The following is a 22,042-nucleotide window of genomic DNA, read 5'->3' as shown; positions in this document are numbered from 1 at the left end:
ACAGTAACTACATATTACCAAAGTCATAAACAAATGATTAAACTGCCTGACAAATGGTTAACTGCCTCTCAAACATGGCCCCCCAAAACTGTCTTTATAAACAGAGACCAGTCAAAAGATGAAATCCAGAGATCACCAACTGACAAATTTCCAGACAATGTAAGACACAGGCCTACTGCCTGGTACAGCAGAGGATTCTCTTCTAACCAATCCATGCATCATAGAAGATCTATATGAGTGTATACCAGTCACCCGCAGGGCCTTATAGGCTTTCAGAGAAGGACTAATGATTTCATGTGAAAAAAGGAAAAAAAAAAAATTTGTTCATTTTTGTGATGTCAGTTGTATTTAGATTCCGCAAATACTCTATTAATTCTCTTACTTCATAGTTAAATTTTGACTGGAAACCAAAAAAAATTAACCAACAAAAATGATCCAATCAGGATTTTCTTTACAGTATCTGTGTACATACACCCAAGCGAACTCTCCCTTTGGTCAGGTCTTCACGAACTGAACTGAAGTCCTAACGTGTCAGATAACATAGGAAGGTAGGAAGCTTTTTTTTTTTTTGGAAAAACGTTGATATACGTCCCTGACTGCATGTAGAAGTGGTAGCTTAGACCAGTGCGCTTCAGCCAGAGGAACATCACTGTAAAACTGCGACAAGTTAAACTTTATGTTAATATGTCTGTCACAGCCTTCAAATAAAACTTGGAATGTATTTTACAAGCTTCAAATGTCATGTTTAATCTGAAACAGCCAAAAAATGTTGATATGAATCACTTTTAGTTTAGCATTAACATACTACTAAATCTTCACTAGCGCTATGTATAAATTAGCAGTATGGTAGAGGTTCTTTATTCCTTGTTTTTTTACATTTTTTGTTTTGACATTTATGGCCCAAACTGAAGCCTTAGCTCTACTAGTCACAGTTTGCCACTGGTATATACATAGCACTGCGCAAAAGGCATCTAAGCACATTATTTAAAACAGGTTATCTTGGCAGTGTGTTTATGCTTGTAAAAATACCATATCTTATTAGAATAAATGCAAATGAACACAGTAAATAATAACAAGAATTTCTTGTTGGTATCTTGTAAACTAGTTTGAAGAACAAGGTTTGGCTCCAGATTTCTCCTGAGCACCAGCAGCCACTGCATAGATTTATTAAATGTCCATCACCAGCACGCTTGGTACTACAAAATGAAGGACTGAGTAGCCAAACCAGGTATTAGATGATAACTTCAATTAATACTGGGCTGCTGAGGGGAAGGCTGAAAATTTTTGAATGAACTCATTGACCAAATCGCTACTCATTTTATTAATGTTTTGTGATTATTTGTAATATTAGCGTTTTTCTGAGCAAATAAGCATTTACTGAGCAGTTCAATGACAACTTATTCTATAATTTTCTCATGTGCCTAAATCTTTTGCACAATACCATACATATGAATATCTCTGAACACAGAAGACTAATCTTCATTGTTGATTCATGTGATGTGCTTTGCTAGGAAAACAAGAGGCTTCAGCTCAAGGACAAGTTGTCAAGGAGATATCTCAAGATTGCAGTGAGTCTAAAGTACAGCTAAGCATTTGTAGTGGCACAAAGCCATTATCCTGAGGGGAAAAGGAGATCAACAGTATGCAGCATGTAGCTTAGTGCAGTTAAAACAATGCAGACATATATAGAGCCTAAATGATGAGATCTAATAAAGTTTAAAAATGATGAAATGTCATATTTAGTGTTGAGAATTGAAGTCAGACCCATGAACACCACGCAGATCTGACTCAAGTAATTGCTGTTTATTTTTTGTTTTTAGATTAGAGCCAGAATTTTTGTGTTGCACAAAATATGTACAAAAAGATTGTACTGTATACATTTGTTTCTCAACCAACATTTAATACTCTTTTGAAGCACAATGAACTGAATTTCAGAACTTTAGCAGTCCATGCTGTTCTCTCGTATAAAATACATGGAAAAAATGTCAACAGCCATTTTTCATAGCCAGACCCAGTTTAGCCTCTTGGAGTTCTGGGTGCATGGAAAGGCTTCTTGGGACCGCTTACGACCCACAAACAGGAAGTCCACAGATTTTCAGCATGTTCTTGACAATCAGTGCCACACAGGGACCACAAAGCCCCACGGGTTCTACCGAAACTGACAAGGTTTTAAAGCAGAAGGAAATGTGATCAACAAGCGAGTGCAGTCACTGATCCTCCTGAACATGCCTTACATGTGCTTTGATGCAGGAAGTAACCATACCCAACAGGAAGCATAATCCAGGAAAGAATGTTTCAGGTGCTGTAGTTGGAAAGAGAAGTCCAGAGAAGTCTATGAAAGGCCCATGCCTACTGGGAGTGCTGTTTGAGAAGCTTTCCAAGATTAGAACCTGTAACCATGCTGTTTGATTCCTTTAGGGTGTTCCTTCCTGAACAGAATTAAGACAAAACCTTCTCCACCTCCTGTCAAATCATAAAAAATATGAATATGTAATTGTAAACATGATAGAAAAACAACTATATCCTCTTTCCTTTTAGACATTTAAGTAAGAGGTCAATCCCAGCTCACCGCCCCTCTGCATGGAGTTAAGTTACACGTGGTTTGGGCTTAGAGCAACCAGCCACACACTAACTTGAGCTGCGGTCGAAGTGAGTTATAAAAACAACGGCATCCCTTATCTTTTTTTTTTTTACCCCTCTTTCTCTTTTTCTTTCACCAGTAACACCTTTCCAATAACCAACCATTGTTGTTAATAAAAATAACAAGGAGCTTAAAAATGTGTAAACGTAATAAATGAGATGCCTTTTCCCCACAGTTACACAGTGAACAACAGGCCGAATTCGTGACGAAAAAGAGGCTTCCTCCTCCCCAGACACCCTAAAGGCAGGAAGAGGGGGCAGGGAGAGCACTTTAACTGGCCCCATTTACAGGCTAACATTATCTGCTTTGGGTCAGCAGCATCTGCAATTATCCAAGATCTGTTTGTAATTTTAAAAGCACAACCGCATCAGTTCTTTAGAAAGATTCCCTTTTTTTAAGAAAAGAAGCTCCGCACAGGGGCAGACAGGGATTTCAGAAGCTTTTTGTGACTTAAGATGGAAGATAATGAGATATGTGGTTGGGAAGGCGACATGACTGGCGTCAGCTAATATAAAAGGAGACAAAGTGCCAAAATTTGCCATTGAAATGTACTGTGTTATTCATTTCCTTATTAAAAACAAAAAACTAAACAAAAAAAAAAACAACAGAAAGAAAGTGAGTGAGTCAATGAGTGAAAGAAAGACAGAAATGGAGAGGAATCAAAAGTGTGCTCCTGATGCTGCTGGAAGGTTAACTGGCGACGTAGTGTTTGGTAGAAGACTGGCTGTACAGCCCATAGAATTCGGGGTGCCTGTGGCTCTGCGAGGGGTCCATCCAGTCGCGCATGGCCAGGCTCTGCAGAGGCTGGGCCATGGATGGTGCTGAGGGCAGGGGGTGGGAGTACTCCTGCGTCCAAGGGAAAGAGCCCGAGCGCGGGTAGGGCGTGTGGCCGCGGTGACCTGATACTGAGGGCACACTGGAGCAGTAGCAGTTATCCACTGTGCACATGAGGATCTTGCGACCACCATACTGCGGCAGCACGGCCTGCTGTGAAGAACCAGCGTTGGGGTAGTGCGAGGGAGTGAAGACTGAGCCGGAATGGTGGGCAGCTGGAGCAGCGCTGCTGCTGCCACCGAGGCCCACAATGTGCTGGGCTGAGCTGCAAGGAGCCATTGTGGGTGGCTGGGAGGACGGACCATCGGCAGAGCTGGAACTGGGACCCAGAAACTGCTGCTTGCTCACAGATCCGGAGGAGGAGGACGAGTCTAGGAAGTTGCTGCCGCTCTCAGGGAAGGCAGTCGAGTGCTTGCGTTTCTCAGGTGCTGAGCTGTTCACACCACAGGGGTAGACGGGAACACTCTGGAGGAAGTGTGTAGGAGTAGAGAAGGGTGCTGGACACAGGACCACAGAGACAAAGGAAAGATTAGAACAAAACTGGTAGCCAGTTAGTTTAATTTAGCCAGCTATAGTTAACAAGACAGCCGTTTTAAAGGCTGCTTACACCAGTATTTTTTCTGCTTTGTTATCCTTAATTTTACAGTTATAAATGAGTTATTAATTTTTCCGGCAAAAAGAATTATATAAACATGAAAATTATAGGCCAACCAATACAATGCATGGTTTTATATAGTCTCAGTAATACGACAAAAAAAAAAAATACTAGCTACCAATTTTGCTAACTAGTGTGCTCCATGCACATCTGACTATACTGCTTTGTGCAACAGAAACCGTTTCAGGCAGCTTGCAACAAGCAACTAGTTGTGAAGCAAGCAATACAGCCTTACTGAGCACTGGCAAAAATCCCATTAAACTGTGTTTTGTCAAAATGCCTAAATGTAGAGATCACTGTTCATTTCAAATAATATATGGATTTTGCAGAGTGGGAAAGGTCATTGTCTTGGAATAAATAAGGTGTAGCTTTATTTGCATAATCCTGGGGTCATATTGCAGAAAAATCCTAACTCTGAAATTTGATCTAATCTGTTTAGTCACCATGACAACTTCAGTTATGACAGAATATAAGACAGCAGCTATTACAGAATAACAGTTCCCAAGTTTAAAATCTTATCCTAACTCCAGGTAAGAAAATAGTATTCCAGCAACTTCCTAACTAGACAAAATTCCCTGAATACTGCCCTAACTGGGTGACCTAACTTCTGTTTAAACTTCCATCTATGTTGTGTTTAGGCAGTGATAGACAGCATAGGTTACCAGCATAATGATGTTACATTTATTTATATTGCAAAAGTGTTTTGTTTTTAACTCTATTAAATACTTTTAAATCTCTGACACTGCAGATATGATTGTCATCATTCGCTCTTATTACCTTTGTTAAAGTTGATGAAAACTGGTCAGAGTTGAATGTGTGGCTGTTTATTAGGAGCTGTGCCGCACTGTAATTTAAATGTTTCAAATTTTTAACATTATATTGATGATGTGTTTTGATTTCAGCTGTGCCTGTCGCCGGTTGCTTGGTAACAGACATAACAGTTGATTATCGACCTCAAGCAGTTTAGGATTTCCTAACTTAAGATAAGATGCTGTAAGATAAGGTATAATTCCTAAATTAAGATAAGATTTGCGTCAGTTTCTGTAATACTAGCTCAAGTTTTTGGGCACAAATATCTAATTGACGGGCTAGGATGAAAATTTATTGGCTGTTTTGAGTGTTCCTATAGCCTACACCTACAGTAGCATGGTTTACATTACTCTAAGGCAGTGGCCACCAACCCTAATCCTGGAGATCATTTGCCTCATTCTAAACACAATCTGTCACAACTGCTCCAGCTATTTAACTTGTTCTTGACTGGCTGAATCAGACACATTAGTGTCACGTATGGAGGGCAGTAACCTGTTAGAGGCAGATTAGAACTAGACTCTGCAGGAAAGTAGATCTCGAGGAGGAGTGTTAGTGACCAATGCTCTGAGGAATTGACTCACATTTTCCTTGTTGTACTTCCCATATATTATCATCATGGAAAAAAGCAGGAAGAGTGACAATATGCTGCCTTAAGCTCTGTGACTAAAGTCAAGCTACTTGGTGACAGCAACAGAGAGAGAAAAAAAGGTGAAGATCTCTAGTTGATGAAAAAGATAACCTACATAGAGTCTCTATAAAGAAGTGAGATGATTTAGTGATGCACGCTTGCTGTAGCTGTAAGGCTTTACATACACCCTCCCCCACAAAAAAACCCTATTCTAACAGTGTGACCTTCCACATGCATACAAAATACATGTTATAAATCTCTATTTTGAGCTATATGTTACAACTTCTCATTAGATGAATGATTTTTTTCCATAATGCATTTGTGAGTGGAGCATGAACAAGTCTAGAATGAGATCAAAGCAATTTGTATAAAGCTGATTTCCAGGCATGAAGTACCTTCCAGCACTTTCCGTAGGCTCTTTTCCTTTTTAGAAATCTCAGAGAGAAAGATTTTGGAGTTAAGGTGGCCTGCTTTGTATGGAGGTAGTGCACTGCCAGTACATGTCTGAGATCTGTGAAAAGAAAAAAAGACAGATCATCTGACATTATGCGATATCAAATAACATCTGACCATAAATACACCTCTTGGCATTTTGTAAATGTTAATATGTGAGGAGCGACTTACCTATCCATGAGTATTTTCACGGATTTTGTGTTCTGAAAGAGAAATAGAACAGGAAGAGGCATTACAGGACAAGTAGTCTACAAGCTGTTGCATGACTGCCTCTTTGTCCGTGAGCATGGAGAAAAAAAAAATCTGGAAGCTCAGATCTTGTGACAAACACACGCTGTGCCGAAGTATTTCTCACAGGTATGGCCACATTCACACTGTGCATTTATGCAAGCGATTGCGAGCATGTGGGCGTTGGCGTGTGCGGGGGAGATTTACAGCTCAAGGCAGAGTGAGTGAGAGAAAGAAGAAGGGAAAAAATGAAGGGGGGTGAGCGAGGGACAGAGAAAAGATGTCTCACCTTCATGAAGTTGATATCGTCAGCCTTGTCAAACAGCACCTGAACGGAGCTGAGCAGTTTCTTGGCCTCCTGGCGCCGCTCGTTGAGCTGCAGGACCTGGCTGGAGTTTTCCTGGCAGAATTTGGAGCGCGCCTTCTCCAGCACCTCCAGCGTCTTCCCCAGGTCCTCTTCCAGGAGCTGCTGCATCTTCTGGTACTGCACGCGCACTTCCTCCTTCAGCTGCTCCACCTTATCCTGCACACAACACGAAATAAAAGCACACATGTACAACCGCTCACCCAAAAATGCACAGAACGTGACACAAAGAGGTGTCAGAAGTTGTTTTGCCAAGACTAAGCTTAATCTGTTGCTGGGAAAACAGTCCAAAATGTTTTACATACACCCACAATCCCACGCTATTCTCAAGACTCTCAACGTACTTGTTTTGAAAAGAAGTGAAGATCAGACTAGGCCTACATTCATAATCTCACTCATTTTAAAGCAAAAGGGAAAAGCAATTAAATGACTTTTCATGAGTGAAATACACTGCATTTAATACACCACAAAAAATATGACAAACAAATGATGCTTTTGATAGCAAGAAAAAAGCATTTGTTGGGCTGGCAACTGAACAAAGCTTTGATGGTTCAAAGGCTTTGCCTAAGCCCAGAGAACAACAGAATTTGACCAGACTTCTCCTCGATGCAATAGTACTTTGTATCAACTTTTTTCATTCAAAGTCTCAAAAACAAGCAAAACACACAGAGATTTTTTTCCCCCCAAAGATGAATGCAAGTAAACAACAAAGGATTGGGGGAAAAACAAAATGATAAGGCTTTGCCACAAAGACAAAACATTTCATTTTAAAACATATACACACACAGTACTGTGCAAAAGTCTTAACAGTATAATATTAGAATAAATTCAAAAAACATGAATGCAGTAAAAAAGGAATTTCTACAGCAATGTTCTTGATCCCTCCTTGATGCCCCCAGCCATTGCATGGGTTTGTTAAATTCCACCACCAGCAAACCTGATTCCACTTAAAGGGGCCATATCCAACATTTTGCTTATTTTTCATTTTTTCTCTTAGGTCCACTTATGACATATGTATGGGTTTACATACCAAAAAAACAGTAATAGTAATAATAACTCATTTTTACATGATTTTCATTTTACATGTCTTTTTAATGTCATATGTAAATAACCTCCCCTTCTGATTGGCTGCCCTATATTCTGCCTCATTTAAAAAGCACTCCAGGCTGATACACTCTTTATAACTTTAGTATAAATGGGTGGGGTTAAACTGCTATAGGCTGAGCAGATAAATCCATTGGTTTGGATTGGAGGCTGAACATCACTTTATGAAACTTCGTAACAATGTTGAAACACTACATCAAAATCTCAGAAAAGTGAGAAAATCTGTTTTTCTATTATATTGACCCTTTAATAAAGGACCGATAAGGTGTTGGATGATATCTATGAACTATGAATAATATTGGGCTGTCACAAGAAGAGGTTAAACAAACACACTGGCAGACATAAAATCTTTGCTTATTGTATTAATATTATTTGTATTTATTGTAATGTGTTTTTTTCTGTGCAAATAAACAGCCCAGTTAGCTTTTTAAATAAATGTTCAATATATAAAACACATCAACACACCTCTGCACATTTTAATGCATAATTACTGTTTATTTGCTGAATTTAAAGCATAAAATGTTGCTTGTTCAAAAGTTATAACACATTATACACACACACACACACACACACACACACACACACACTTTTATATGTTTTCACATTCATGCTCAAGACATGCATTAAACTTATGTATACAAGAAGACAGAAATATAAGTTTTGTGTGTGCGTGTCATTTTTTACCTCCACCTGCCGCTTGTCTGACTCCAGCTTGTACAGCTGCTCTTCTATGTCCTGCACTCGATAATCGATACGATCCTGATGCTCCATCAGCTTTTGCTGCAGGACAGAAAAAACAGAGAAAACTATCACTTTACTTGATCGGTCAACCTCATTTATAATCATACATATAATCAACATTTAAATGTAATTTACATATGGTATATAGTAAACTATTACTATGAACAGTATATACCTATAATATCAATTTCATTCATAGATGGGAATAAGATACACAGCCAGCACGAGGTCAATACCTAAAGGGAAAGCCTCGCACAACTGACCGACCATAAACACAGCATTTTTGGTCACTTCTGCAGAGCACCCTCCAATATCCCGCTGCCTGTCTCAGAATCTCTATGACAACCAATTCCAGCAGCCATATTACAGCAAATGAGAAAAACAAAAGCTGCCAACAATGAGACTAATTAATCTGAATCACCCTCCATTTTTGAGCACACAAGCACATTTGCCCATCTGATTCTGCCCCCTATTAGATGTCTGGACGGGTTTTAAATTGGATTCGGAAGAAGGCACTAACCCCCTGCATCCCCCATCCCCCAGCCAAATCAAAGCCTGTCAAAGCCTGGCTTTTATAATCCCCTCCATTCTCTCGCTCTCTCCCTCTCTCTCTCTCCCCCCATGGCTAAGGGGAAAACACTGTACCTAAATGCAAGACTCCACAAAACACTAGAGAAAATACCAGTTCATTTTCAGTCTGATAAACGTATATGCTGTACATGCAATAGGTAAGGTTTGGTTGGGAAAAGGGAATGTAGCTGTCATGACAACAAACCTTGCATGCACGTGTGTGTTTGCATAAATAAGCGTGAACACCGGCAGAGAGAGAGAGAGAGAGAGAGAGAGAGAGAGAGAGAGAGAGAGAGAGAGAGAGATCTGGCTGTCTTGTGCTTTCTTCGTTCCCTTGGTATCTCCCCCTTTGTTTGCACTGGTTTCAGTGTCAATGACAGATTGTCATGTTGGTTGTGCAGAGCGGCAGGCCCTGCCCCGTAATGCATGTGTCACGGCTGCAGGGTCACTGCTTTTCCAGGCAGCTTGTGAGGGAAAATGCATTCCTGGGGCCCCTGAAAGGGGATGGGCGATATCACTGATTTTCTTTTCGACCTGATAGTGAATAAAGCCAGGACTAATATCCTGATACCAATAAAGATACAGATGTTTTTAAAAGTCTTTAAGTAAAAATAGAAAGCACAACAATGTTAAGTACAAAACAATGAATATGCAGATATCAATAAAAACACATTTGAAAGTCATGCTCGTCTTAAATAAAATGTCCTATCTAATGTGTGCCTAATATTGCAAAATTGTACTTGCTTTAGATGTTAAATGCTTAAAATAACATAATATTAAGCCTATTACTATACATATGAATAGTGTGTGTATGTCCCTGCCCTCATTTATTCACTACTACCATTATTGTATATCCACTTTCAGTTTCATATATGCAAATTATTGGATAAAAATTCTCACAAGGGAAACATCAGCAGGTTTGCAAGCACTAAAACGGATTCATCCATCCATCCACACCTCTGAAAACCTCATCATAGGAAAATCATACAATTTTTTTGTTTCGAATCCATTAAACTTGTTACAAAAACACACATACTGTGATATGGTGTTGCTGCATGGACAAAAAAACTGGTCTTGAGAACAGCTGATGCTTATTATTGAGGAATCCACTCATTAGCAAAATATTCAGGACATAAATGATAGACATTATTCTAAACTAAGAGCTATTTCTGTGTTTTGTTTCCGTGGCTCTTGAGAAAAATTAATGATACCTCTGCCGTATTTTCTCTCACAAGCCGAGCCCGGTGCCGGCAGCGGTATCAGAATCAGAATTAGTCAACGGTTACTCAACAACCATAAACTGAGCACAGGAAATTGTATATCATGAGCTCAACAATAGCTGAGTCCAAGAACATGACAAATGCGCTCTGATTGTGACGGGAAGTTAAAGAAAATTACGGCTCTCCTGGTACCACGCATAGCGGTGGTTAAAGGAGGTGCTTTTCTGAAAGGAGGGTGAATTTCATTCTACAGTTAGAATAGGCTGCCGGTGTTGGTGTTCAGACGAGTGCATCCATATACTGTATTTCCATCTGTGCCGGTTCCTCCTATTTCAAAACCTCACAGATGTGCAGACACGCTCTGTGTGTTCCTTTTGTTCGAGAAGCTGAAGGTAACATCTAAAGTGTTTTACACAACCAACAGCAAATGCCTGTCTTTATGATAAATATAAGCATTTTAATTGCAGTGATGCAGCTCCTAATGAAAGGACTTTTGAAGCCATTTTGTAGGGTTGTTTTTGTTTTTTTTTAGCTTTTAAAGCTGAAGTACACAAGAGTTCAGGCACGGACCAGAATAATCTGGTTTCCGTGAGCCAGTGTGAGGGGTGCCTGTGAATTTCACAGCTAAATGCTGAAGAGAGTTGATTTATTTCTGCAATTTGTCAGTGAGTGCTCTGTGACTCAAAACAACCCACATACACGCAGAGCAAAGACAAAAGGTCATGCATCATTACAATGCAATGTTCTGAAGAACTGAATATTTGCAAGGAGCTTGAGCCACATAGAGCGTACAAAGTGAACTGTCGCTTGTACAGTACTTTCTATACTGTACTCATTCATAACTAGAGAGAGAATGGCACTTATAAAAAAAAATTGTAAAAAAGCACTACTTCCTGACTTTCCTCTAATGAATAGTAACCATGACTGCCTGCTCAAAACACATGTCCAGAGCCCAGTGCAGAATTAAAGAAAAGGTCAACACATTTCAGACTCTTCCTCCTCACAACAGCGGGCCAGTGGGAAGAATCCCATCGATCAGCCAGCTCAACTGACTTACAGCCTCTGGCATGTGCGCTGTGTATTCATGGATTGACAAAAGCTTTTAAGAGTAGATTCTAAATGGAAACTACATCAAACATGAGCTGTTACTGTCCGCAAGGACACATTCGGTCAGTGCTGGGTAGTACTGTTAAATTCAATATCTCAATATTTTCCAAACCCTATTGCATTTAATAATATTTTTATTATTACATATGCTGTGGTGCTGATTCAGACTTCTAGTGACCATATGGGTAGAATTTCTCCAGAATATCCCATCTTCTGTTTGGGTCCTTAGGCTTCTTAATGGCTTGCCCATAGCTCCTCTGATTAGCTCCATCCATCTACTGGATATATTACAACCAAAATAGCTCCAGTTTGTTTTTCTGGGCTACTAATGAGAGATGCGGCTTGATTTAGGGTCCAGGATCCATAGATCATGGTACACAATATGGCCAAAAGTATGTTTACACCCCCCTTCTATTTATTGGCTTCAGGTGTTTCAGCTACATTCATTGCTAACAGATGTATAAAATCAAGCACATAGCTTTGCAAACTCCATATACAGACAGACATAGACAGTAAATATGTTGCATTGAAGAACTCAGTGACTTTTAACATGGCACTGTCACAGGATGCCACCTTCACCACAAACCACTAAAATTTCCTGCTAGATCTGCCCTGGTCAACTGTAAGTGCTATTACTGTGGAATGGAAACACATAGAAAACGTATAGAGCGATGTCACAGAGTGCTGGAGAACATAGTGCATAAAAATTGTTTATGCTCTGTTGCATTAGTAACTACAGAGTCCCAAACTGCCTCTGGAAGAAACATTGGCACACTGTGTGCTGTGGGTTAACGTAATGGGTTTTCATGGCCAAGCAGCTGCACAAAAGCCTAAGATCACTACGCTCAATGACAAGCATCTGGAGTGATGAATCATGCTTTACTATATGGCAGTATGATGGATGAACTGGGGTTTGGCAGATGCCAGGAGAACACTTCCGACCGGAATGCACAATGCCAGCAGTAAAGTTTGGTGGTGGAGGGATAATGGCCCACAGCTGTTTTTCAGAGTTTGGTCTCGGACGCTTAGATCAAGTGAACGGTAATATTAATGCTATAGCATGCAAATACAGTCTAGACAATTATATCCTTCCAACTTTTTTGGCAACAGTTTGGGAAAGGCTCTTACTTGTTCTAGCATGACTGTGCCACTGTCCACAAAGCAAGGTCAATAAACACATAGTTTGACGAGTTTGGTGTGTTTGACACAAATTCTTTAATGACACTTGTTTCAATACCATCTATTAAATATAAAATATTATATTATTATATTATATATTAATATATTATGATCAGAAGACTGCAATGTTAGTGCTTCAGTTAATCACCAGTCTGCATTTTGGAACAAGCATGCTTTTTGGCTCACTGATCCGGATAAGGCTGACGACTTAGGCACTGAAATTTTATGTAGAATGAAAAAAAGTGATACTCGTGCTGAAATTATTTTATCAGTAACATAAAAGTAATTAATGTCAATATCTTGTCCTAGGCATAGCAACAGGGAATTCTGCATTGAAGCTTTTGTTAATAAAAATGAATGAACCTATACTTCCTGAGTGCTGGTACTATAGGCTACAAAGGGTCTCACAAATCTGACATAGTTTGTATCAGTTAGGCTGCTTTGTTTTATTTTATGTATAGAAAATGACATTTAAATACTTAAATACTGATTTTTTTTCCCAGCAAAATTGACATCCAGCATCACATTGTTATGGATTTAGACACATGAAAACATATCTTTGATGGTTTGATGATTAGCTCAGTCTCACACTGAGAATATGAGAAAAATCTAACCTCTAATCGCAGATTCATGTCAGTTATTAGCGCCTCTTCATTTAGTACTTTGTGTAACTTCCTTTTGTTTACATAACAGTAATGAGTCTTCTTCTATAATGCTTGATGAAATTGAGACTGGAGAATACAAAGCAAGGAATCCAAGACCACTCCTCAATACACAATTTCGCCAAATCCCCCAGGGTCCTAGTTTGATTCTGTGGTCCCTGTACCATTTTCATGTGGATTTGAATGTATGTTTTGGATCACTGTGCTGCTGGAAGATTCAACCAAGATCCAGTTTTAGCTTCTTAGGAGAGGCAGCCAGATTTTCATTTAAAATCTCTTGTTACTTTTTGGAGTCCATGACGCCATGTATCCTAACAAGGTTCCCAGGGCCTTTGGAGGAAAAACAGGCCCAAAAAAAAATTCTCAGATCCTCCACTATACTGAAAAGAGGGGATGAGGTTCTTTTTTGTACCCAGCATTTTTACACCAACCCCACCAGCTACTGCCAAAAGGCTCTTTTATGGTCTCATCTCATCATAGAACAGAGGGAACTGCAGGAGGTTATGTTTGAGTTTAGAAAAGACCTTCTTTTGGCATGTCTTACAAATACTTTGTTGGCATGTAAGTAGTGTCTAATTGTGGTTTTGAAGACTTGGTGGCCCCAAAATGCTACTGTGTTCTGCAAATCTGCAACTGTGATGCTTAGAGAAATATTTGTCTCTTTGATCATAATCCTTACTGTGATTGGGGGCAAAATACACATGCATCCTCTCCCAGGCAGTATAGTTCACTACAGTTCTGGTTGTTTAAAACTTACTGCCCTAACAGTGGATATGGGCATTTTCAGGCTTGTAGCTATTTTAGCCATTTCTTAATTTATGAACATCACCACACATTTATCTTATTTCATTTGAGCATTCTCTAATCTTCCTCGTGTTGATGAACGACTAAGAGAATTTGGCCTCTGTGTCACTTCATATTTATACCTAGGGGTGGGCAAAAACTTTATCATGATATTTTAAGAAATGTTCACGATAAACAATATTTATATGTTCAGACATCTAATCAGTTGGAACCAGTAGTGCCAAATAATAAAAAAGCCATCCATGAACTGAACTGTGAAATGATTTTTATTCAATATTTCACATATTGTGTTTCAGTAAATCCAGTTTTGCTCCCTTTATAAGGAAACATGCAGTTGGTCAGGGTCCAACAAGTAAATGATGATTATGACAATTATATATATTGTCACATTGCCCAGCTCTAATATACCCCAGCTAAATAAAACTTCTGGGTGGATGCCCACTTAAGGGTTCTTGGGACTCTTAAAAATGTTCCTGGTGAACATTTGATAGGAGGGGTCCCAATAATTATGCCAAACATAGTTTTCTTAAAAAGTGTATAATTTTGGTGAGACATCTTGGTTTCCTCAACAAATTTACTTCAATAAAAAAAGATTTGATATTTGTATTTAATCCTTGAATCGATCTAAACTAAAAATCAATGTCTTTGTCCAACACCAGTACCGATACACCAGTACAGATGATATATTGGCCAGCACCAGTAACCTCAACTAAACATTCTGATGCTGATATGAAAATGAAATTGACCATGAGATTCAGATCCAAAGAACACAGAACATTCAATATTTCGTGGCATTTACTTTTTCCCATGCACACAAAATTAAAGAGGTCGCTGGAGAAATGAAACAAATGTGTACAGTAACACATGAGGACTCTCCACAGTTCCAACAGACACACACATGGTGAACGTGCAGGGAAAATGGAGGTGGTATGACATGTATGTATGATATGTGAACCATCTGAGCAAGAATAAAGCCTGGCCAGTGTCCATATGAAACAACCCAAACTGCTCCCACACATTTGTGTCCACTGCAGCAGCAGCTTTGTCTACTTTAATCCCTGTCACACAGGCCATGGTTTGCATGGCTGATGAGCTTACACACTCAGACTTCCTGTGTGTGTGCCTGCTGATTTCTCCTTTGCATCTTCCTCATTTTCTTACCTGAGCAAGGACTATTTTGCCTTTTGCTTCTAACTCAAACAAAAAGGCAGCTCATTTCCAAGCCTCAAGCTCAGTAGAAAACAAAGGAGAATGAAAGAATCAGAAATTGTTTCCTTAGACTTTGCCATTAGCTGGGCTGAGCACAGCCAGCAAACAACAATAATTTCATAATCTCCATTCCAGACATCATGAATTCTGCAATCATGTTTGAAAATGGCAGAATTTCATTTTAAGTCTGAGACTGAAACTGATTGATAGCAAGCACCATATGCGTGTCATCAATGAGAAAACTTGACTCGCAGCAGAAAATACAGCCTAGCCACACCTTTGTGGTTATTTCATTTGCTTGAATAAATGAACCAACTCATCTATAACGCTTGCTCCACCTTCCCCCTTAAAAGATACTGATGTGTTACATGTTCAGGCAAAACTGTCAACTTGACGTCAAGGCCTTGCCTTTGATAAATACCTGTGATTCTTAAGCTCCAAGCCAACTAAATTCAGAACTGCCTTACTATTACAAGTGCAACACTGTCTGGACTTGTCTTGTTTGCAGATTTGATATTAATTCCCTTAGAAATGATCTTCTGAAATGGAAAAATTCTGAAACTTTCCACAGATGGATGGAACACTGATGGATAAGCTTTTGATAATCCTGCCAAAAAATATAACAATGGCTCGACTGAGAAATGGTTAAATTTATAGTCGATTGGCTCTCCAAACATAGCATCATAACACTGTCTTAACCTGAAAACATACTTCATCTCAAAGTGCCTGTGTTAAGAGTCAATCACAGATTTTATATCATCCTTGCTGACTCTTGCCTTGGCTCCTCTTCCTACCATAGCTAGCTGCAAAACGAAGCACAGTGAAACAGGGAGATGGAGGAGAAACAGATAGGGAGAGGGCAATGGCTCAGCAACACAAACCCCACTTCCTCCAGAGGCTCTCGTATGATGTCATCCCCCAACCAAGAAGAGAGAAGGCACTTGTGTTTGGAGGGAAGAGGAGAGGGAGAGGGGACTGGGGTCACACCCTTCCTGCCTCGGCCTGGAACTCACATCCTATCCCCCACACGAGGGCCAGAGACTACTGCGGGACTGCTTGAGTCACTCTCTCTATATATATATGTACTTGTGAAGGAAAGAACAGAGGGATGTGTGTGTCTTTCAACAGCAGCTGTGGGTAAAGCAAGCTCGTCCCCCTCCCAACCTCACCCCACCCCTATTTGCGGAGTCTTGGCCGCCTTAGGAGCCATGACACATTGGCCATCTGAAAAGCATTCCTCCACGCATCCAGGAGTTGGCCGTGCCAAGTCCAGCAGCAGCTCACCTCACAACAGCTCATTATTCTTTGGGAGGCAGCTGCAGAAACACCATGCAGTCCTCATACTCTCCAGGAGTGTCTTAGCTACTTTTTATCGTCTACATATCAATCATTGTATCATGCCTGAATAAAAACACAGACCTACATTTGTTAGGGCTTAATTTTTCTTGATAGCTGTGAGAAAACAAATGTCTACATTACAGTTGCTTTTGGTATCGGATTATCAGCCATGGCCTAGTTAAAAACCTGACTAACCAGAAAAATGGGTGTCTCACTAGCTAAATGTTTTTATTTTAAAGGAATATTATGGGGTGCAGTGGCCTTTTATAGTTAATGCTTGAGGTTGGAGTTTCCGAACAGAAGTGTCCTGCTTCTAGCCAATCAAGCTTATCCTTAACATAATTATCCGAACTGACACACCCGTGCCCTTCCCAAAAACGCATTCTTTGGTAACAACTGTTGCCAGGGTGGACTATAGAAAATTCCAAAAACCCACATATTCAGTAACTGTGTACATCCTTCTCTATGGGCCATGACAATGCTCATTTAGTCGCTACATATAGTTAAGTTTCCAGTTTAAAATGCTACCAAGCTGGACTGTGTTGTTGTGGTTAACCAGAAAATGAACTATCCTAACAACACACCCTTTCCTGTGCATCCAAAACAGACATAAATTTGAAATGAATAATGCACTGAATTTATGTGTTTTGAAACAACAACAAAAAAAGTTTCTCTTGGTGAAAAACTGCAGCATGATTTCTTAAAATGTCTTTATAAACAAAATAATCATATGGACAAAGTTATTCCGTGTTCTCTTTTTCAATGCTACATCTTTAAGAAACATAATGAGTCAGAATTGTTCACAGTGGTGGTGGTGGGAACCGGATGACTGAAGCATTTAATGGCTCCAAAAACTAAAACATACAGAGCTATTAGATTAAATGATTACTAACAAGTTGCCAGATGTCAGAGACACCGTTTAACAATATGAATTTTTAAAATCCACTCATGGCAGAAAGGTACATGAAGGGTGTGGTAATGCAAAACAGTACCCAAAAAGGTTTTCGGATTCACCACCATTTCACCACTATCAACACTGCACATAAAACTCGGAAGATGTGTAGGTGCACTGGTGTTTTTGGATAGTGAATAAAATAGATGTATTTGTGTTGTACTGTGACCCTTGCTTCGTCCACTAGAAAGAACTGGAGTCAGTACGTTTCACATCAAACCACCCTACATGACTGTTTACATCTCTGCGACTGGTTTATGAAGGATTTTTAATAAAATCAGTGGTTTTCTCTTTTAGGCTGAAGGAGGATTTTGCCAATGTTCTGTAAAAGCCAGCAACAGTTGCTACCAAAGAATCTATGGGAGGGGGCTAAATTAAGGGCGTGGTAATGCTGGACGAATCCATCTTCATCCGACAAGGATGAAAACATCAAGTGAGGCAACCGCCAGCTAACGTGCATAGCTAAATTAGCAAGGGAAGTTAAAAAGAGTGATCCTTGTATATAAATTTAACTGCTATTGTGGCGTCTTCACTGCCTTCTATAATGTAGTTATCTTGTACATTAGCAGTTTAAATCAGATATCAGCTTTGACCAGCTTATTTGCAGGGATGAAATGGCGAGCTAGGTTACCTAGTTACCTACAACCTTGCCTGCATCACTCTGATGCACCTGAAAGCAAAACAATGCAGCGTCATTTAAAAGCACAATCCACTCTGGTCCATGTTTTTAACTGTTTCTACTGACTTCTCATATTTCATAACAGACCTGCGAGCTAAAAACTTACCATTAACACGTGAACCGCAGAAGCCACATCACTGTGGATAAAAGGCTCATCTACATTTGTCTGATATTAACTCCCTGCTTAGCTGAGCTCAGAGCCTCCTTGAGTCAGAAAGCCAAGTAGGCCCGGTTTACTTAAAGGACTAGCTCAGTCAAAAAGCATCAGCTCCTCAGAAAAAACCCTCATGTTTTATCCCCAGCATTGCCTTCTCAGTGTCTTGGTCAGAAACATGCACTCGCACTTGGTGCACTAAGTTGCTCTCTTGAAAAAGATGGTTCTTAAAGGGTTCTTTAGGAAAAATAATGTTTCTGTTTCAAACCATAAGTCCTGTATAGAACCAGTTCATGCTTAAATGGTTCCCTGCAGGGTGCCATGGTTCTTCTGATCGGTAGATGTTGCATGCGGTTCTGTACGGCACCAAAAAGGTTCTTCTACTGCTACACAAGCCTGATATTGTGACAACAGCAGAACCCTTTCTGGTTCCATATAGAACCGTATACAGCACATTCTCCACCAGCCTGAAGAACCATTTCACCATGCGTTTTTCTGGTTTCTGAACAAAACCATTACCTTTACTAAAGAACCCTTACAGAACCATCTTTTTAAGAGCGTACCAGTCTGGATCCTTAGGCTGGCCTAAGGACACGTCCTGACGCAGGCTGACCCACACTTCAGCCAAGAACATTTGAAGAACTGCAGACTGACCACTCTACTCACCCTTATATCATTTCGTCGTAGTTCCACGTCGCGGAAAGCGTGGCCTTGGATCGCCGCACATCTGGAGAAGCAGCAGTACTGGCAGACGGCCACCTGTTCCGCCTCGCAGTGATACAGTCTGTATTCGTCGTGCTGCGGGCAGCTCCAGGCCCGCACGTCCTCGGCGTCCACCAGCAGGTGCCCGGGGTTCGGGGAGGGCTGCTGGAGGTGCGTCTGGATGTGCGACTGGCAGCAAGGCGCGTTGCAGCGGAGGCACACTTTCTGCGCCGGGAGAGGAGGTCCCCGCCTGCACAGGATACACTGCAGCACCGCCGGGGCTTTCTCGGCGTTCAGCGCGTTGAACTTCTCCACGATGTTAGTCAGCTTGATGTTTTTCTCCAGGTTTGGCTTCTGGTTGTAGGCGTGGTTGCACTCCGGGCATCGCACCAGCCCCGTGTCTTTGGCCCACGCCTCGCTTATACACCCGCGGCAGAAGTTGTGTTTGCAGGGCAGCTGGATGGGCTCCACGAACACATGCAAGCAGATCGGGCAGATCAGCTCCTCCTCGAAACAGTTTTTCCAGTTCTCAGCCATCTCAGTCGTTTGGGTAGACATCCAGGCCTGTTGGGTCAATTATCCCTGATGAAAAAAACCCATAGAAACCATTAAGAGTTTCTGTTGGTTCGGGTTGCGTTCCCAATGTAATGGTTTGAGAGGTGACCAATGGCTGATTCTAAACCTATTGAGTGGTTTCCTAATGGGATCTAAAGGTTTTCTATAGGAAACGATTTGGAAACCATTAAGCCAGTTCCCATTAGAAAGCAAAACCTTTAGGGTTTAATCCTAATGGTTTCTAATGTTTTTTTTTTCAGCAGGGATGGCTATCCTTTGAAACAAAAAAAAGTGGTTTAAAACGAGCCTCGAGTTTGATGCACCCCTACAGTCATTCTTGTAGCCCGTTCTAAACAACTTGGCGTGTGGCTCTGGTAGTCCACGCAGGCGTAGAAGTGAGAAGCAGCAGCTGCTGAAGAGCCTCCATGAACGTGAACACGCCAAAGGGAGCGCCTCTTCCGCCCCTTCTTCTCCAACTTGTCAGCAATCAAACTCCACAGCACAGCAAGAAATCAGTAATCCTGATGTTGCAACGCGATTGCGACGAGCGCGTTACTGCAAACTTGCGCTGATGTGTAAGAGACCAAACCGGAGACGTAGGTTACGTGGCTCCCCAAGTCACGAAGGCGACTGCGCTCCGAGGAGAAACGTCCTTCTGGCTGTATGTCTGTGTTTGTGTTTATTAGATCAGAGCCGAAGTGCGCAGAACAGAACCCTGACATTCCAATCGATTGTGAGGTCAAATAATAAATACATCACTACAGGGGGAAAAAGAACGTCTGGAAAGTTGTTGAACGTTCTGAATGCGTCACTAAAGCGCATTCAAGATCAGTTCATAGCAGTTAAACCTCCCGATCTGACGCCCAGAGTGCAATGAAACAACTCAAACATCCTTTAGCGCGTCTAAAACGTCAATGAACGATGCGCTGGAAGTTGGCAGCGTTATTAAATCTGCATTGTCCGCTGCTGCATAGTCTAAACCGTTTCTCTGAAAACGGGGTCAGCCTGTAAATGTGAACGAGGCATGCATAATCATTTACAAAGTTCAAACTCGCATGTGACCCCTCGCTGTCCGTGCCTGGAGTTCAGAAAGATCTCCAAATCCTGTTTGAAGCGCTGGGAACCGCACGAAAAAGTACCGAAAGCCCCGCTCAGAAAATCACATACGAATTCAGAGCTGAGCCCACAGCATATGACATTTGCCCCGGCTTTATAACAGGCCTACTGTGTATCTGAATGCTGCACACGGTGCGATGAAATACTAGCCTGTGGGAGAAGTGCGCCTTTATCTCACCCCTAAGATAAAAAACGCAGCACTGCTTGTTTTGATCCAGTTCGTAATTATAAGGAAGTCGGTCGCTAAAACGAGAACAAACTGCCGCTGCGGTCTACAGTCGCGATGCGATTTCAGTATAAACGCCTGAAACCTTCCTGCGCATTTTGGCAGCGCTTTTCTGAAGCTTTTCTTTTCTACCGCTCACGCTTTACGAGCGTTCACACGAGTCTCGTTTTAACCGAACCGAGTTTTAGGCTCTTCTCTATCTGTAGCCGTTAAACGTTAAAGGTTGTTCCGAGACGTTCAGCCTGTCCATGGTTCGTCAGGCACCGCGCTTACCTGCCCTGCTCTGATAGCCCCGCTCCGCGCTCATTCTTCTTTTAGTTAAAAATAGTCGAGCTGTTTTTTTGTGTTCGAGCGAACTCGCTTAAAATATTGATGTATAACAGCCAGATATCCACCTTCCTCGGTCTTAAAGGGGACGATATCGTTTCGTCCTTGTTATCGTTTACTGTCATCAGCCATCTTGTTTTCCCGTTTAAAGCGCATTTTAAACGACGTATCTGTTTATTTCTCTTCTCATCTGTGCAGTCCTTTCCTGAAGCTCAGTCAGTTCAAGCCTGGAAATATCCGAGCGTTTCGGCGATCGCCCGTTTTGAAAAGGCGTGTTTGTGATCGGGAAGTCCTCCAGGCGTCCGGCGGGTCTGCGCTGTATTCCAGTCTGCGTCTGTGTTATTATTTATGATTTCTTTTCTCTCTCTCTCTTTCAAGCAAATCCTTGATGAGAGGAATGCAGGCACAGGACTGCAACTCAGGATACAGTTCACATTTACACCCCCGTCCTGCGTCACGTGATCCGCCACGGACCTGCTACATTTCAGGGGGCGGGGCTTGTAATGGGAGGAGGAGCCGTGCTTAAAAGGGCAAGTCCTCCACGCTTAAGCATCTTTTCTCGAGATGAAAGCGCCGAGCAGCAGTATTAGCGGTGTTTTTGCAGGATCTTGATGCGTGTTTGCCTGTATTACACAAGCAGGAAGATTTTGTTTAGCATTTCCAGTTTGGTTGGTGACACAGAGTTTGGCTACGGAGCCGCCGGGCTACACGTTTAACTCCGTGCTAGGTGGAAAGACGTGTGTCGTGGGCCCCACTGTACAGTAACTCAGTATCTTATCTATGT

General features: G+C 41.2%; 1 protein-coding gene across 1 annotated transcript; it reads right to left on the bottom strand.

Annotated features, from left to right (window-relative positions):
* Positions 1-1,782: 1,782 nt before the first annotated feature.
* Positions 1,783-21,703, bottom strand: trim8a (tripartite motif containing 8a). Its single transcript, XM_017690506.2, has 6 exons — positions 18,999-21,703; positions 8,402-8,497; positions 6,539-6,772; positions 6,193-6,224; positions 5,964-6,079; positions 1,783-3,972 (listed from the first exon to the last, which is right to left on the bottom strand). Exons 1-6 carry the CDS (start codon positions 19,590-19,592, stop codon positions 3,332-3,334), a joined length of 1,713 nt encoding a protein of 570 aa, XP_017545995.1. The 5' UTR covers positions 19,593-21,703; the 3' UTR covers positions 1,783-3,331.
* Positions 21,704-22,042: the final 339 nt, after the last annotated feature.

The sequence above is a fragment of the Pygocentrus nattereri genome, chromosome 5 (genome assembly GCF_015220715.1).
Source record: "Pygocentrus nattereri isolate fPygNat1 chromosome 5, fPygNat1.pri, whole genome shotgun sequence".
NCBI classification, from domain to species: domain Eukaryota; kingdom Metazoa; phylum Chordata; class Actinopteri; order Characiformes; family Serrasalmidae; genus Pygocentrus; species Pygocentrus nattereri.
Note: the sequence above shows the minus strand (reverse complement) of the source record. Positions and strands in the feature narration are given on the sequence as shown.